This window comes from Cervus canadensis, chromosome 15 (genome assembly GCF_019320065.1).
Source record: "Cervus canadensis isolate Bull #8, Minnesota chromosome 15, ASM1932006v1, whole genome shotgun sequence".
NCBI lineage: Eukaryota > Metazoa > Chordata > Mammalia > Artiodactyla > Cervidae > Cervus > Cervus canadensis.
The window spans coordinates 2,157,324-2,175,572 of NC_057400.1; the positions used below are offsets into that span (position 1 = coordinate 2,157,324).

The 18,249-nt window shown below is 40.1% G+C and overlaps 1 protein-coding gene across 2 annotated transcripts in view; it reads right to left on the bottom strand.

Annotated features, from left to right (window-relative positions):
• The window catches only part of CNTNAP5 (contactin associated protein family member 5), a 995,095-nt gene that overhangs the window by 7,528 nt on the left and 969,318 nt on the right, over positions 1 to 18,249 (bottom strand). For both annotated transcript variants that reach the window (XM_043488200.1, XM_043488201.1), the window contains 2 exons: positions 4,715 to 4,933; positions 2,616 to 2,687 (listed from right to left, as the gene is read on the bottom strand). In XM_043488200.1, coding sequence (XP_043344135.1) covers positions 2,616 to 2,687; positions 4,715 to 4,933 — 291 coding nt within the window. The remainder of the gene's footprint in view (positions 1 to 2,615; positions 2,688 to 4,714; positions 4,934 to 18,249) is intronic.

An 18,249-nucleotide genomic window follows, 5' to 3' on the forward strand; every position in this document is an offset into this window, starting at 1 on the left:
GTATCTTAGAACTATTTCAGCATCCTAGAAAAGAATATTTAAGTATCTCACTTCCCAGTACATACACTATGGATATAAATTTGTTTACGATATATGTTTGCTTTACTAAAAATGTCTTATTAATCATGAAATGCTTACTAAACATTCAGGACAGTTTACCCTGCTGCACACTCGGTAAGATGCAGAGTTGTCTGGAGATGGTGCCCTTCTGTCCTCCAGAGTCAACTGCAACAGCAAACGTCTGCCCTATTGTGTCAGATTCTCCCCTACTGTGGTTGATTGTATGTGATTCTACTGGACCTACTTGGCAAGTCATCCTCACCCATCCTAAGGCCTTGTCCCTACTTTGCCAGGAAGTCTCTTGAGTAGTCAATAGCAAAACCAGCAAAGGACGGTAAAAATGTGGATACTGTCAAATTGTGAAAGAGAGAAAGACTCTATGGGAGAAAGAATGTTTCTCAACATTTAAATCTTTGAAAAATATTTATGATAGTCAAAGATAAACTCATTCCTAATAAAGTATATCTTCTGCCATTTTCTTATCTAAGTAGAATGACTCTTGAGACAACATGTTTATTTTACAAAGTAAGATGGTTTACTTTTTAAAATATTCCTAAACCATAATATAGCATTTCACCCAACTATTTTAGAACAAGGCGAAGTAAAACCAGGTTGGGACTCTGTGGGAGAAGGCGAGGGTGGGATGTTCTGAGAGAATAGCATTGAAACAAGTATACTATAAAGGGTGAAACAGATCACCAGCCCAGGTTGGATGCATGAGACAAGTGCTTGGGGCTGGTGCACTGGGAAGACCCAGAGGGATGGGGTGGGGAGGGAGGCGGGACGGGGATCGGGATGGGGAACACATGTAAATCCATGGCTGATTCATGTCAATGTATGACAAAAACTGCTACAATATTGTAAAGTAATTAGCCTCCAACTAATAAAAATAAATTTAAAAAAAAAAGAATCTGCAGACTATTCTACCACTGGTAAATAATATTGCTGGACTTCAACTTGTCATTGACATATTTTAAAAGTCGATGAAATGTGTTATGTGAATCATGTATTTTGTGCTCTTAAAAAAATAAAAGAATCTGCCTTCAAAAAAAAAAAACAACCTAGAAATAAACTGAGTATAATGAGTGAGTGATACCCAGGTACCCAGGAATGGGTTGCAGCTTCAAGAGATGAAATACAGAATCTCTCTCTATTCCTTCAGGACATGGAATATATTTTTCTACTCCTTCAGGATATGGAATATTTCCGTGTGAACCTCTAGGAATTTTCTTCAGGGGTTGGGATGAATACCCTGTTCTTAGACTCAAGGAAGCCTGTACACTAGTGGGAAAAAGTCAGCAGTCACTGAAGTCTTTTCCTACTTGTCAAATGAAAAATTATATGAAGAGAAACAGGCATCGAATGGTTTCCTATATTTCTTGTCGCAAAACAAAAATCAACCCGGCCTTTATTCCTGAAGCAGAAATTCAGGCCAGACATTTGAAGAACTTCCTTAAGGAAGTGTTGTGTGTATGCGTGTGTGTGTTTTCCTCACAATCTTACTGTGATTATGCACCTCTGGGCTCCCCTTGCCAGTTGCCCTGCCTTCTTTAAAACACTACTCACTGGTTCTGTTGTTACCTGTTTATCCACCCCATCCCACCCGACCCCGGCCAAGCTGTGAGGTCTTACAGGGTAGCATCCATGTTTTTCATCATCCTACTTCCATACTTAGCACTGGTCCTGACCGGTAATGGGGCTCATTCCATAGATGTTAAATAAATGGTTACTGCTGATTTTTAAGAGCAAACTCCATCTGGTGTGGAACGGCTCATCTAGCCTGCCAGAAGGCAGAGATAGGGGCGCTGTGAGGACCCTGGTTCTCAGATGGAAATGAATTCAGTCTCTCACAGGCATCTTCCATTAAACAAGGTTTGGGAGTCATTCTGTGTTGTAAGGCCCAGATGGACAAATCAAGCTCCTGGAGGTAGCAGCCAAGCTGAGGAAGAATGCAAAGCGGACAGACCAAGAGGCAGAGAGAAAAGGGAGACGTCAGGGAGAAGGGAAGGCGGGGTTCACAGCAGAGCAGACAAGATCTGCCTCTGTAGCCATATGTGCTGCTGGATTGGAAACTACAGTCCTGTGGGCTTCACTCTGCTCATTTGATCCACTCGATGGAGAAAACCGACAGGATGATGGCTTTGCCATCTGTCTGTGCCAACATGGATTCTTCCCATATGTAGTTTTATTGGTTTGCTTCCTGCTTTAGGAAAAATGACAACTGGATGAGATCAACAGCATGCGTGCTGCCTGTCTGGAGGTAAATTATCCAGCTGTTGACTGTGCTCAGCTGCCTGGTGGTTGAGGGGAAGGAAGACTCCACGGAGCTGCTAGTACCTGGACTGGGGGGATGGTGTCTGATAGTACCTGGCCTGGGGGGAGGGTGTCTTTGATCATCAAAGCATTATGACTATTCATGAAAAGGCTCACATTCTTGCAGATCATGCAGGGCTCTGGGTGCTGGATGGCCACAACTGAGGAAGAATTCAGATAATTCCTCCAGAGCACAGAATCACTTATGTCTGTTCTGCTTTCAGCCACAAAGCATGGTTTACCTCCAATGACGGCTGAGTCACTTCGCACTGCGTTGGTGAGTGGTTCCCGCTCATCTGTCTTCCCAAAAAGATCTGAAAGGAGTAAAAGACACTCAAAGTCCTAGCAGGAGGTCTATAATATGCAGTTGAGATGATACACCTGTGGGTTAGACCAGGTGATCTCAGAGAGCTGGGAGTTGGCATTTTGGAAGGAACCCAAACAAGCACATACAGAAAAAAAACAAAACAGAGTATTTGAAGTACTCTGCTTTATACCCCATACTTGCATGACTCTGTTAGATTCTATATAAGCTGTAGTATAAGGGGTTAAATAAATTGATGGGGGTATTATACTCATGTCTGCTTTAGTCTACTGCTTACCTCTCAGCCTACTTTTGATGTGCTTACCTCTCAGCCTACCCTTCTGCTTTGCTGGACAGTTTCTATACATGACAACGCCTTCTTCCCTCAATCACACTTGCCTCTGCTTCAGAGGTTTCTTTAATTACAAGCGATTTCTGAGTTCATTGGCAGGAAAGAACAAAAGTAATTGTGCATTAACACACCCAGGAAACCCTCACCAGAGGGTTTTACTAGATGTACATTAACGTATATAGTATTTCTTTTAAAAAAAGAGCATTAAGTGTGAAGGCACCTAGACCTGGGTTCTAACCCTTGCTCTGACACTTATCAGTCTGGTGACGCTGAACTGCATACATTTTAAACCAACAACCTGCAAAGGTATTAAAAGGGGTTAATGGTCCTAGAGGTACCCAAAGAGTGCACACAAAATTTCCAGGACGTACAGCACCTATCATTAGTACTGCTGTATCATTTAATTCTCTGGAAATGACTCCAACGTGATTATTGTTTTTCCCATTTTCACAGATACCAAAGTTTCATAGTGTAGCATTGGAAGATTCAGAACACAAATCAAGGCTAGACAAGTGTCACATTTATGTATTTTTCTAGGACATACCTGATATCTGCCAAGAAAACACCAAGACCAGTGATAAGCAGGCAGCAGAAAAACTCTTTGCCCTTCCTTTGCTCATAATTCATAACTTATTTGGCAATTGATGAGCATACCTGACTAAATTAAATCCTAAGAATACTCCTAGACACCTAGGGTGATGGTGACTAAGAAAGCTAGAAAAGGTATTTCAGGGAGTGGTAAAGTGAGAGAAGATGTATGGATGATAGTACCATGGGGCTTTCTTATTATTAAGGAAGGTTGATTTTAATCACATGAATTTTATTAGTTCAAAGACCAGCTTACCTTCCTGTCCTCTAAACTCTTCAATTCTCAGCTCAGTAGCCACTTTAAACAGTAGTGAAAAAATAAATATACCTACACACATATATGGGCTTTCCTGATAGCTCAGTTGGTAAATAATCCACCTGCAATGGAGGCGGCCCTGGTTCAATTCCTGGGTTGGGAAGATCTGCTGGAGAAGGAAAAGGTTACCCACTCCAGTATTCTTGGACTTCCCTTGTGGCTCAGCTGGTAAAGAATCTGCCTGCAAGGTGGGAGACCTGGGTTCAATCCCTGGGTTGGGAAGATCCCCTGGAGAAGGGAAAGGCTACCCACTCCAGTATTCTGGCTGGGAGAATTCCATGGACTTTATAGTCCATGGGGTCGCAAAGAGTCAGGCATGACTAAGTGACTTTCACTCACTCACTCACATACATATATGTATGCATTTCTAACTACTCATTATGTTAGAAGTTGTTGTTTGGTAGCTAAGTCCTGTCCAACTCTTTTTGCGACTCGTGGACTGTAGCCTGCCAGGCTCCTCTGTCCACAGGATTTTCCAGGCAAGGATACTGGAATGGGTAGCCATTTCCTTCTCCAGGGGATCTTCCTGACCCAGGGATCGAACCTGGGTCTTCTGCTTGGCAGGGAAATTATTTACCACTGAGCCACCTGAGAAGCTCTATATTAGAAACAGGGTTATTTAAACATATTAAATGTCAACCGAAGAGACCAGTTATAATCCTTAACTGCCTGTAATCATACAAGGTAAGGAACTGGTTCACGTTAGCCTTTAGACCGGAAGCTTCTTGAAGACATCAAAGTAGCACAGGTGAGAGAAGTTTCAGAGTATTTTCTTGCACACCTGATGAGGAATGCACCGTGGTCACGGCATTCACGTCCGAATCCATCAAAGAGGCACAGCTGGATTCTGTCAAGACCCCTTGGATGGTTACAGGTGCAGCGGTAGAATGGCGCAGGGCTGCCTTCAGTGGCGTAATATGGTTGTACTGGACTGAGGCCAGACAGCCAACAAAACCCAGGGCGTTGGCTTTAGCAACTTCAGCATCCAATCCAAGAGTCTCTGCAATGTGAAAAACAATTAGTTAAAAAAACAAATAAAAACAAAAAACTGCTCCATCTCCATGCTAAGTAATGTCTGAAATTACAGAAAGTGACTTTTTATTCTTTGAATAAAGGAGACTGTCCTTTCTCTCTCTTCATCTACTTTCTCGAAAGTCTACCTGAAATATAAGTGTCAATACATCTACCACATATCACAGAAAATTGCTTGGGCTATCTTGCTTTGAGATAATGTCTCAAACTTCTAAATTTTCATTCATGTATTTTATGAACTGTAACGAACACTTAATAAATCTCCTCTACACTCTAGATGTTTTATATTACAGAATTTAGATCATTATCTCCATCACAATTTATTTATGGATGCTGGTGATTAATTCAAGCATACTACAATGCTCATTACACACTTCACTCAAAATGATAGTAAGAAAAAAAGAGAAATGAGGCAGAGAGACAGGAAGTTCAAAGTGATCCTCTCAGAAGTGCCTCATGTCTCGTGTTTTCAGCAGCTTGTATATCTATACACAAACACATTTTCATATACTAATAGGCTGACCATCTATTCAAGATTTTTACATGCTTAGTTCTGTTCCTTATTACTAACTGGTGAGCATGGATTTTCTATGACAGCACTCAATCTCCCAAAGCATCTTTGAGTTTTTATAAAAGATAATGAGGCAATCATTTATGAATCATGGCAAGATCAAATGTCTCATTTTCTTCAAGATTTGTGGTAATATTACTCAGTATGCCATTTCTTTATTTTAATAAGGATAATTTGAACAAATTTCTGTGATGCAATTTCATGAAACGACAATGCAGGATGGACTTTCCCCCCTCTTTTAAAGCATAACAGTTTCAATAGAACTAGGTGGTTCAAATAGTTATTTTATTATGATAATATGCTTATTTTCTGGAAGAAGACAAGGACTTTCCTCTCAATCAGATTAATTATAATTTACTTCCATTCATAAGTGGTCAAAGTGTGCCTCCAGGGAACACCAAGCAAGCATTTTGTTGGCCACATTTAGGGAAGATATATAGTGGACATACAGAGGAAAATGAGAAACTAATATCCCTTAATAGTGCTATTTCTACTTTTGACCTTATTATTCCTTCCTGAGGAATGCCCATGTAAACCTCACTAATTTATCATACCTCTTATCTTACAGGAGAATAAAAGAAATTACGTGTATTAATTTAATGTGGCTGTTGTAACAGATTATTGTTGATGTTGCTCAGTCACTCAGTCATGGCCAAATCTTTGCTACCCCATGGACTACAGCACCAGGCTTCCCTGTCCTTCGCCATCTCCCAGAGCTTTCTCAAACTTATGTTCACTGAGTCAGTGATGCCATCCAACCATCTCATCCTCTGTCGTCCCCTTCTCCTTCTTCCTTCAATCCTTCCCAGCATCAGGGTCTTCTCTAATGAGTCAGCGCTTTGCATCAGGTGGTCAAGTACTGGAGCTTCAGCTTCAGCACCAGTCCCTCCAATGAACATTCAGGACTGATTTCCTTTAGGATGGACTGGTTTGATCTCCTTGCAATACAAGCGACTCTCAAGAGTCTTCTCCAACACCACAGTTCAAAAGTATCGATTCTTCAGCACTCAGCCTTCTTTATGGTCCAATTTTCACATTCATACATGACTACTGGAAAAACCATAGCTCTGACTAGACAGGCCTTTGCCGGCAAAGTAATGTCTCTGCTTTTTAATATGCTGACTAGGATGGTCATAGCTTTTCTTCCAAGGAGCAAGCATCTTTTCATTTCATGGCTGCAGTCACCATCTGCAGTGATTTTGGAGCCTAAGAAAATAAAGTCTGTCACTGTTTCCATTGTTTCCCTATCTATTTGCCATCTGTTTTTTGAATGCTGAGCTTTAAGCCAGCTTTTTCACTCTCCCCTTTCACCTTCATCAAGAGGCTCTTTAGTTCCTCTTCACTTTCTGCCATAAGGATGGTGTCATCTGCCTATCTGAGTTCACAGATATTTCTCCCCACAATGTTGATTCCAGTTTGTGCTTCATCCAGCCTGGCATTTCTCGTCGTACTTGTATAGAAGGTCAATGAACAGGGTGACAATATACAGCCTTGACATACTCCTTTTCCAATATGGAACCAGTCTGTTGCCACTGGAGACTCCCTGGCACTCACAGGAGAAAATGACTGTGTGTCCTTCTACTCCACCATCTTGAAGCATTTGATCACAAGGATCACAAGCCTTGTCTGACTCAATGAAACTATGATCCATGTCATGTAGGGCCACCCAAGATGGACGGGTCATGGTGGAGAGTTCTGACAAGTGTGGTCCACTGGAGAAGGGAATGGCAAACCACTTCAACACTCTTGCCTTGAGAACCCCATGAATAGTATGACAATTCATAAAGCTATGATACCGAAAGATGAACTCTCCAGGTCAGTAAGTGCCCAATATGCTACTGGAGAAGAGCAGAGAGATTGTAACAAATTAGCAGCAGCATAAATTTAAACAACTTAGCATAAAACAACACATGCTTTGTCTTACAGCTCTGCAGAAGTCTGATACAGGTTCCCACTGGGCTAAAATCAAGGTCCTGTCAATTTGCATTTTTTGTTAGAGGCTCCAGAGGATAACCCATCACTGTCTTTTCTTTTGTTTTCTTTCTTTAAATTAATTTATTTATTTTAATTGGAAGCTAATTACTTTACAATATTGCAGTGGTCTTTGCCACACACTGACATGAATCAGCCACAGGTGTACATGTGTCCGCCATCCTGAAACCCGCTCCCACCTCCTTCCCCATCACATCTCTCAGGGTTGTCCCAGTGCACCAGCCCTGAGCGCCCTGTCTCATACATCGAACCTAGACTGACGATCTAGTTCACATAAGGTAATATACATGTTTCAATGCTAATCTCTCAAATCATCCCACCCTCGCCTTCTTTCACAGAGTCCAATAGTCTGTTCTTTACATCTGTGTCTCTTTTGCTGTCTCACATATAGGGTCATCATTACCATATTTCTAAATTCCATATATATATGTTAATATACTGTATTGGTGTTTTTCTTTCTGACTTACTTCACTCTGTATAATAGGCTCCAGTTTCGTCCACCTCATTAGAGCTGATTCAAACACTTTCTTTTTAATAGCTGAGTAATACTGCATTGTGTATATTGTGTACAGCCTTCTTATCCATTCATCTGCTGATGGACTTCTTAGATCGCCTCCATGTCCTAGCTATTGTAAATAGTGCTATGATGAATATTGGGGTACACGTGTCTCTTTCAATTCTGGCTTCCTCAGTGTGTACACGTGTCTCTTTCAATTCTGGTTTCCTCAGTGCGTATGCCCAGCAGTGGGATTGCTGGATCATATAGCAGTTTTATTTCAAGTTTTTTAACGAATCTCTACACTGTTCTCCATAGTGGCTCTACTAGTTTGCATTCCCACCAACAGTGTAAGAGGGTTCCCTTTTCTCCATACCCTCTCCAGCATTATTGTTTGTAGACATTGATAGCAGCCATTCTGACCAGTGTAAGATGATAGCTCATTGTAGTTTTGATTTGCATTTCTCTGATAATGAGTGATGTTGAGCATCTTTTCATATGTTTGTTAGCCATCTGTATGTCTTCTTTGGAGAAATGTCTGTTTAGTTCTTTGACCCATCTTTTGATTGGGTCATTTATTTTTCTGGAATTGAGCTGCATGAACTGCTTGTATATTTTTTTTAGATTAATTCTTTTTCAGTGGCTTCATTTGCTATTATTTTTTCCCATTCTGAAAGGAGAGTGAAAAAGTTTGCTTAAAGCTCATCATTCAGAAAACTAAGATCATGGCATCTGGTCCCATCACTTCATGGCAAATAGATGGGGAAACAGGGGAAACAGTGGCTGACATATTTTTCTGGGCTCCAAAATCACTGCAGATGGTCATTGCAGCAATGAAATTAAAAGACACTTGCTCTTTGGAAGGAAAGTTATGACCAACCTAGACAGCATATTAAAAAGCAGAAACATCACTTTGCCAACAAAGGTCCATCTAGTCAAGGCTATGGTTTTTCCAGTGGTCATGTATGGATTTGAGAGTTGGACTATAAAGAAAGCTGAGAACTGAAGAACTGATGCTTTGAACTGTGATGTTGGAGAAGACTCTTGAGAGTCCCTTGGACTGCAGGGAGATCCAACCAGTCCATCCTAAAAGGGATCAGTCCTGGATGTTCATTGGAGGGACTGACATTGAAGCTGAAACTCTAATACTTAGGCCATTTGATGCAGAGAACTGACTCATTTGAAAAACCCTGATGCTGGAAAAGATTGAGGGCAGGAGGAGAAGGGGATGACAGAGGATGAGATGGCTGGATAGCATCATCAACACGATGGACATGGGTTTGGGTGGACTCCGGGAGTTTGTGATGGACAGGGAGGCCTGGCGTCCTGTGGTTCATGGGGTCGCAAAGAGTCGGACACGACTGAGCAACTGAACTGAACTCTCCCATTCTGTAGGCTGTCTTTTCATCTGGCTTATAGTTTCCTTCGTTGTGTAAAACCTTTTAAATTTAATGATGTCCCATTTGTTTATTTTTGCTTTTATTTCCATTACTCTGGGAGGTGGATCATGAAGAATCCTGCTAAGATTTATGTCAAAGCGTGTTTTGCCTATGTTTTCCTTTAGGAGTTTTATAGTTTCTGGTCTTATATTTAGATCTTTAATCCATTTTGAGTTTATTTTTGTGTATGGTGTTAGAAAGTGTTCTAGTTTCATTCTTCTACAAGTGGTTGGTCAGTTTTCCCAGCACCACTTGTTAGAGAGATTGTCTTTTCTCCAATGTATATTCTTGCCTCCTTTGTCAAAGATAATGTGTCCATGGGTTCGTGGATTTATCTCTGGGCTTTCTATTTTGTTCCATTGATTTATGTTTCTGTCTTTGTGCCAGTACTATGCTGTCTTGATGACTGTAGCTTTGTAGTATAGCCTGAAGTCAGGCAGGTTGATTACTCCAGTTCCATTCTTCTGTCTCAAGATTGCTTTGGCTATTGGAGGTTTTTTGTATTTCCATACAAATGGCGAAATTATTTGTTTTAGTTCTCTGAAAAATACCATTGGTAGCTTGATAGTGATTGCATTGAATCTATAGATTGCTTTGGGTGGTATACTCATTTTCACTATATTGATTCTTCCAATCCATGAACATGGAATATTTCTCCATCTATTTGTGTTATCTTTTATTTCTTTCATCAGTGTTTTATAGTTTTATATATGTAGGTCTTTTGTTTCTTTAGGTAGATTTATTCCTAAATATTTTATTCTTTTCATTGCAATGGTGAATGGAATTGTTTCCTTAATTTTCTTTCTGTTTTCTCATTGTTAGTGTATAGGAATGCAAGGGATTTATGTGTTAATTTTTTACCCTGCAACTTTACTATAGTCATTGATTAGCTCTAGTAATTTTCTGGTGGTGTCTTTAGGATTTTGTAGAGGATCATATCATCTTTACATAGAGGATCATATCATTTGCAAAGAGTGAGAGTTTTACTTCTTCTTTTCCAATCAGGATTCCTTTTATTTCTTTTTCTGCTCTGATTGCTGTGGCCAAAACTTCCAAAACCATGTTGAATAGTAGTGGTAAGAGTGGGTACCTTGTCTTGTTCCTGACATTAGGGGAAATGCTTTCAATTTTTCACCATTGAGGATAATGTTTGCTGTGGGTTTGTCATATATAGCTTTTATTATGTTGAGGTGTGTTCCTTGTATGCCTACTTTCTGGAGGGTTTTTATCATAAATGGATGTTGAATTTTGTCAAAGGCTTTCTCTGCATCTATTGAGATAATCATATGGATTTTATCTTTCAATTTGTTAATGTGGTGTATCACATTGATTGATTTGCAAATACTGAAGAATCCTTGTGTCCCTGGGATAAAGCCCACTTGGTCAAGATGTATGATCTTTTTAATATGTTGTTGGATTCTGTTTGCTAGAATTTTGTTAAGGATTTTTGCATCTATGTTCATCAGTGATATTGGCCTGTAGTTTTCTTTTTTTGTGACATCTTTGTCTGGTTTTGGTATTAGGGTGATGGTGGCCTCATAGAATAAGTTTGGCAGTTTACCTTCCTCTGCAATTTTCTGGAAGAGTTTGAGTAGGATAGGTGTTAGCTCTTCTCTGAATTTTTGGTAGAATTCACCTGTGAAGCCATCTGGTCCTGGGCTTTTGTTTGTTAGATAATTTTTTATTACAGTTCCAATTTCAGTGCTTGTGATGGGTCTGTTAAGAGTTTCTATTTCTTCCTGGTTCAGTTTTGGAAGGTTATACTTTTCTAAGACTTTGTCCATTTCTTCCAAGTTGTCCATTTTATTGGCATATAGTTGCTGATAGTAGTCTCTTATGATCCTTTGTATTTCTGTGTTGTCTGTTGTGATTTTACCATTTTCATTTCTAATTTTGTTGATTTGATTCTTCTCCCTTTTTTTCTTGAATAGTCTGGCTAATGGTTTGTCTATTTTACTTATCTTCTCAAAGAACCGGCTTTTAGTTTTGTTGATTTTTGCTATAGTCTCCTTTGTTTCTTTTTCATTTATTTCTGCCCTAATTTTTATGGTTTATTTCCTTCTAGTAACCCTGGGGTTCTTCATCTGTTCTTTTTCTAGTTGCTTTAGGTGTAAAGTTAGTTTATTTGATTTTTCTCTTGTTTCTTGAGGTAAGCTTGTATTGCTATGAACCTTCCCCTTAGCACTGCTTTTGCTGAATCCCATAGGTTTTGGGTTGTTTTATCTTCATTTTCATTCATTTATATGCATATTTTGATTTTTCTGTGATTTGTTGGTTTTTCAGAAACGTGTTGTTTAACCTCCATATGTTTGTATTTTTAATAGTTTTTTTCCCCCTCTAGTTGACATCTAATCTTAACCACATTGTTATCAGAAAAGATGTTTGAAATAATTCCAAATGTTTTGAATTTACCAAGGCTAGATTTATGGCCCATGATGTGATCTATCTTGAAGAATATTCCATGTGCACTTGAGAAAAAGGTGAAATTCACTGTTTGGGGGTGAAATGTCCTATAGATATCAATTAGATCTAACTGGCCCATCGTATCATTTAAAGTTTGTGTTTCCTTGCTAATTTTCTGATTAGTTCATCCATAGGTGTGAGTGGTGTATTAAAATCTCCCACTACTATTGTGTTACTGTTAATTTCCCCTTTCATACTTGTTAGCACTTGCCTTACATATTGTGGTGCTTCTATGTTGGGTGCACATATATTTATAATTGTTATATCTTCTTCTTGGGTTGATCCTTTGATCATTATGTAGTGTCCTTCTTTGCCTCTTTTCACAGCCTTTATTTCAAAGTCTATTTTATCTGATATGAGTATTGCTACTCCTGCTTTCTTTTGGTCTCCATTTGTGTGAGATATCTTTTTCCAGCCCTTCACTTTCAGTCTGTATGTGTCCCTTGTTTTGAGGTGGGTCTCTTGTAGACAGCATATATAGGGGTCTTATTTTTGTATCCATTCAGGCAGTCTTTGTCTTTTGGTTGGGGCATTCAACCCATTTACATTCAAGGTAATTATTAATAAGTATGATCCTGTTGCCATTTACTTTGTTGTTTTGGGTTCAAGTTTATAAACTTTTTCTTTGTTTCCTGTCTAGAGAAGATCCTTTAGCATTTGTTGAAGAGCTGGTTTGGTGGTGCTGAATGCTCTCAGCTTTTGCTTGTGTAAAGCTTTTGTTTTTGCCTTCATATTTGAATGAGGTCCTTGCTGGGTAGTAATCTGGGCTATAGCTTATTCTCTTTCATCACTTTAAGTATGTCCTGCCATTCTCTTTTGCTGTGAAAAGTTTCTGTTGAAAGGTCAGCTGTTATCCTTATGGGAATCCCCTAGTGTGTTATTTGTTGCTTTTCCCTTGCTGCTTTTAATATTTGCTCTTTGTGTTTGATCTTTGTTAATTTGATTAATATGTGTCTTGGGGTGTTTCACCTTAGGTTTATCCTGTTTGGGACTCTCTGAGTTTCTTGGACTTGTGTGACTATTTCCTTCCCCATTTTAGGGAAGTTTTCAACTATTATCTCCTCAAATATTTTCTGATGGCTTTTCTGTCTTTTTATTCTGGGACTCCTATGATTCGAATATTGGGGCATTTAATATTGTCCCAGAGGTCTCTGAGGTTGTCCTCATTTCTTTTATTTTTTTTCTTTTTTCCTCTCTACTTAATTTATTTCCACCATTCTATCTTCCATCTCATTTATCCTATCTTCTGCCTCAATTATTCTATTGTTGGTTCCTTCTAGAGTGTTTTTAATCTCAGTTAATGCATTATTCATTATTGATTGTCTCTTTTTTTATTTCTTCTAGGTCTTTGTTATACATTTCTTGCATTTTCTCAATCCTCATCTCCAGTCTATTTATCTGTAACTCCATTTTGTTTTCAAGATGTTGGATCATCTTTACTATCATTATTCTGAATTCTTTATCAGATAGACTCCCTATCTCCTCCTCTTTTGTTTGGCTTGGTGGGTGTTTATCAGGTTTCTTTACCTGCTGAATATTTCTCTTTTTGTTTAGATTGCTGTGTTTGGGGTGGGCTTTCTATAGGCTGGAAGTTTGTGGTTCTTCTTTATTGTGGAGTTGCTTCCTGTGGGTGGGGTTGGACTAGTGGCTGGCCAGCAGTTCCTGGTTAGGGAAGCTTGCATCTGTGTTCTGTTGGGTGGAGCTGGATCTCTTCTCTCTGGAGTGCAGTGGAGTGTCCAGTAGTGAGTTTTGAGGAGTCTGTGGGTTTGGTGTGACTTTGGGCAGCCTGTATTTTAATGCTCAGGTCTGTGTTCCTGCATTGCTGGAGAATTAGCTTGGTATGTCTTGCTCTGGGACTTGTTGGCTCTTGGGTGGAGCTTGGTTTCAGTGTAGGTATGGAGGCTTTTGGAGGAGCTCTTGTCAATTAATGTTCCGTGGAGTCAGGAGTTTTCTGGTGTTCTCAAGTTTTGAATTTCAGGCTCCTGTCTCTGGCTTTCAGTCTTATTCTTACAGTAGCCTCAAAACTTCTCTATCCATACAGCACAGATGATAAAACATCTAGGTTAATGGTGAAAAGATTCTCCACAGTGAGGGACACCCAGAGATGTTCACAGATTTACTTGGAGAAGAGAAGGAGGAGGGAGAGACAGGTGACTAGGAGAATATAGGGAGTCAAAAAGGGAGAGACCAATTGAGCCAGTAATCAGTTCCCTAAGTGTTCTCCACAGCCCAGAACACCCAGAGAGATTCACAGAGTTAAGTAGAGAAGAGAAGGGGAAGGGAGGAGATAGAGGTGAACTGGGGGAGAATAAAGAGAGTCAAAAGAGGAGACAGCAATCAAGCCAGTAATCACACCCCTAAGTAAAAATGGGTACTGAAGATTAGATTCTTAAAGGTACAAAATTGATAACAAAAACCAAAAAGCAAAGATTACAAATCTAGAGTAGAGGTTAAAATACAATATTAAAAGTACAAAACAAAATCAATCACAAAAATTAAATATATATATATATGAAATTTGCTTTAAAACAGGGTCTTTTTTGCAAGGTAATAAATAGTAGGTCATAAAAGTGAAAATTAAAGGAGGAATAAAGAACTTAAAAATAAAAGAATTTAAAAATGATAATAGTAAAAATATATCTAGGCATTTCTCTGGAGCTGTTGAGGGCAGCGTGGTGTCAGTTCAGTTCCAGCTTATACTTCTTCTCAAGGTCTATAGGCTCCTTCCAATGCTTAGTCAATGCTAACTACAGGTTTTAATCTATTGCATCTGTCACTTCCAGAGTGGTTCCCTCTTCTTTATTTTGGCTTCCTCTGTTTGCAGGTCTCTTCAGTGTCTAATTTCTGCCCTGACACAAGGGGGCAAAGGTGGTCACTCATTTAGGCTCACTTGTGCAGATGTGCTGTGGGAAGGGAGGAACACTGCAAAGAAATATGACTGGTGTGGGTGGGGAGTGCTCCCAGTGTCTGGGCCCACTGGGTTTGCCCCAGCTCACAGTGTGTGTGCTTTCCCAGCCTACACTGCTCAGGCTCCAGGTTGCTCTGCAGGGGAACTGTCCAAAGTGGGCCTGTGTTTCGTGCACTTCCCAGGTCTAAGCTGTTCGGGTTCAGGTTCTCGGGCACTCCACAAAGGCACAGACTCGACTGGGCAGGTGTTTTGTGCTCTTCCCAGGTCCAAGCAGCTCAGGCAACCAGGTGCTTGGTGAGCACACTGTCCCAGGTGGTCTGTTGTCAGGGAACATTTAATTTTAAGGAATCCTATATGTCATTTTCTGTTTCTCAAGGGCCCTCTGTTCCTTATCAGTTCCTGGAATACAGAAACGAGCAGAGCTGCATGCAGTTCTCAGGACTAAGGTCATGAGGCAGAACACATACATGGATTCCTTTCAGGAACCTTTTACTTTTCTGTAAAACTACTTAGTCATGTTCCTATTTCCAATACAAAGATTGTCTTCTGGCCCTGTGATGACTGTTATTCCCCTAGTTACTGTTGTTATGGACCTATGACTATTGTTATTCCCTTAGTTACTGTTATACATCTGGTTTTGGTGTTTTTTACTCAACTTTATATTTCTGCCTAAAGCGTACTTGTATAACATTATATAAGCACATGCTGCCATGAATAAAGCACCCTTGTTCCACTAGAGACTTGGGTCCCCCACATCCTTCTTTTCGTCAACTCCTGTTTACAGGTTCCTGTCTGTCAAGAAGACCAAAGCAGTCTGTGCATCTTAATCGCCTCCCCACTCCCAGGCCCTCAGTTTTCCAGTAGGCCACGAGAGCACCATCTCAGATGTGCCATGTGTCTCCTCTAGGGAGCTGATCTCAGGTTGCGACCCTCCTGGCAGATGTCAACCATCCAGGATCCCAGGAAGACTTGATTAGCAACTGGGACCCTGCTCACAGTTTGGTGGAGGATGCCATCTCTGGGGCCGAGATTGCCCCTTGCCTTCCAGCTCTGGCTGTCGCCCACCTGCCTCTCTGCCTCTGGTGTGTGTGGGGGGGCCTGTTTGCAGCTGGCTAGCTCTCCTTTGGTATTCACTCAACTCTTTGTTCTCTGAGCAGGCCAGGCTGTGCCTTAGGTTAGAGCTTTTCACAGGAAAGTTCTCTCTCTCTCTCTTTTTTCTTATCTCTCTCTGGCAATCCCACAGTTTGGGTTGCTATCTCATGTTAACTCCCTCAGGTTGTCTTCAGGGCACTCAGGCCTGGTCCTTACCTTAAGCAATCCAACCAGTGCCTCCCTGTTCAACCCCTCCTTGCTGGTGGTGGACACGAGCATCTGGGCTACTTCTCCGTTGGGAATTATGGTTAGGCACATATTCTGTTTTTGTTGTTTTTGTTTTTGTTTGTTTGTTTTTTTTTTCCTCCTCGTTATGTTGCCCTCTGAGTTTGTTAAAACGCCCCCACAGACCCACTGGTGAGAGAGTTTCCCACTGTTTGGAAACTTCTCCTCCTTCACAACTCCCTCCCAGGATGGGTCTCCATCACTAACTCTTTTGTCTCTCTTTTTGTCTTTTATATTTTGCCCTACCTTCTTTCGAAGAGAATGGGCTGCCTTTCTGGGTGCCTGGTGTCCTCCACCAGCATTCAGAAGTTGTTTTGTGGAAGTTGCTCAGCACTGAAATGATCTTTTGATGAATTTGTGGGGGAGAACATGGTCTCCCTGTCCTATTCCTCTGCCATCTTAAGACTACCTCTGTTTATCTTTTCTAACTGCCATAAGCCACCCACATTTTCAAAGCCAACAGCATTGCATGTCTGTGCATCTTTCATCCGAAGTCAGATCTAACTCTAATGATCTTCTTTTGCACCTTTCTTACACTTTTAAGGATCTTTGGGATTGTACCAAGCTGAGCCATCCCTGGTGGCTCAGACGGTAAAGAATCCACCTGCAGTGTGGGAGACCTGGGTTCAATCCCTGGGTCAGGAAGATCCCCTGGAGAAGGGAATGGCACCCCACTCCAGTATTCCTGACTGGAGAATTCTATGGACGGAGGAGCCTGGCAGGCTACAGTACATGGGATTGCAAAGTGTTGGATACAACCAACTGACTTTCACATCATATCCCTATTTTAAGGATAACTTATTAGCAAACCTTAAGTCTTCTACGCCAGTTAGCCTAACATAGTCACAGGTTCTGAGGATTAGTATTCAGTTGTCTTTGAGGGTCATTATTCTTCTTACCACTCCATCCTTCCAGACATGCTGCATCTGAGATTCTCTGAGAACTCTCCAGGTAATAATAATAAAAATAAAATAGAGATGTGAAGTGACACTTCTTCAAGTGTGAAAGAACATAGGGTGGGGAAGAAACTTCTCTCTTTCAAATATTCCAATAAGTATCCTTCCGTGGTGGAACACATTTGTTACTTACTCATGAAAGCATCACATATGTTTACCTCTTATTCTAAGCTTTAAAAATGAGATTATGAGGATAAAAGACTGCTCAAACATTGTTATTCAACAGTCTTACACAACAAAAGTCTTTAATTAAGTCTAGGTGCTATTTGTTGAGTACCACAGAACTCAGTGTAATTCAGAAGATGCATTAGTTATTGATTGGTAGCTATTAAGGGGTAGTTAGAGATCATAGAAATTTAAAGAGAGAGAGGCAGAAGACAAGAGATGGAAAGCATGAACTGGCATGAGGTTTTTGCTTTGTAGAATTTCAAAGCAGTGGAAAGTGACATGTCATTGTAGCTAATGCTCTAAGTCAAAGCTGCTACATCTCATGCCTAGAACTCAGTTAAGAAGAAGCCTATATTGGTGCCAATATTTGAAGGCTATTGTTACTGTGACTACCTTGAACCCAAGTTCTAGGTAAAAGAAGTAGCACATGGATAAATCAGGGGACATGCCAGAAAGTGACTACCTCTCTTCAAAGGAAGAAATATTTTGGATGAAATCTTATCTCTAGGAAAGTTTATTTATTCTAGATATATGAAAAGCATGCAAACCTTGAGAGGTTTCTGAAATGAGAAAAAAAAAAAAAAAAGAAAACAAAGGGTCCTTGATAGGATAAAATACTCTTAGTATGAAGTTGACATAATGATTTCTCAGATTCTTATATATATATATGGAGAAGCAAAAAAAAAAAAGTTAGAATGATTCCAGATTGTATTTACTTCTTACAAACTTGTTAAATAATATGTGATAATAATTATTTGCTAAATTAGTTGCAATTATTTGCTAAAAGTGCATTTGTTCAATATTCAACACTTATTGAGCGCTGACTATATAATGATGCAATATTTTCAAAATTTTTGAAAAGTGGTTGACATAAAGCATTATGGGTTTCCCAGGTGTGCTAGTGGTCAAGAATG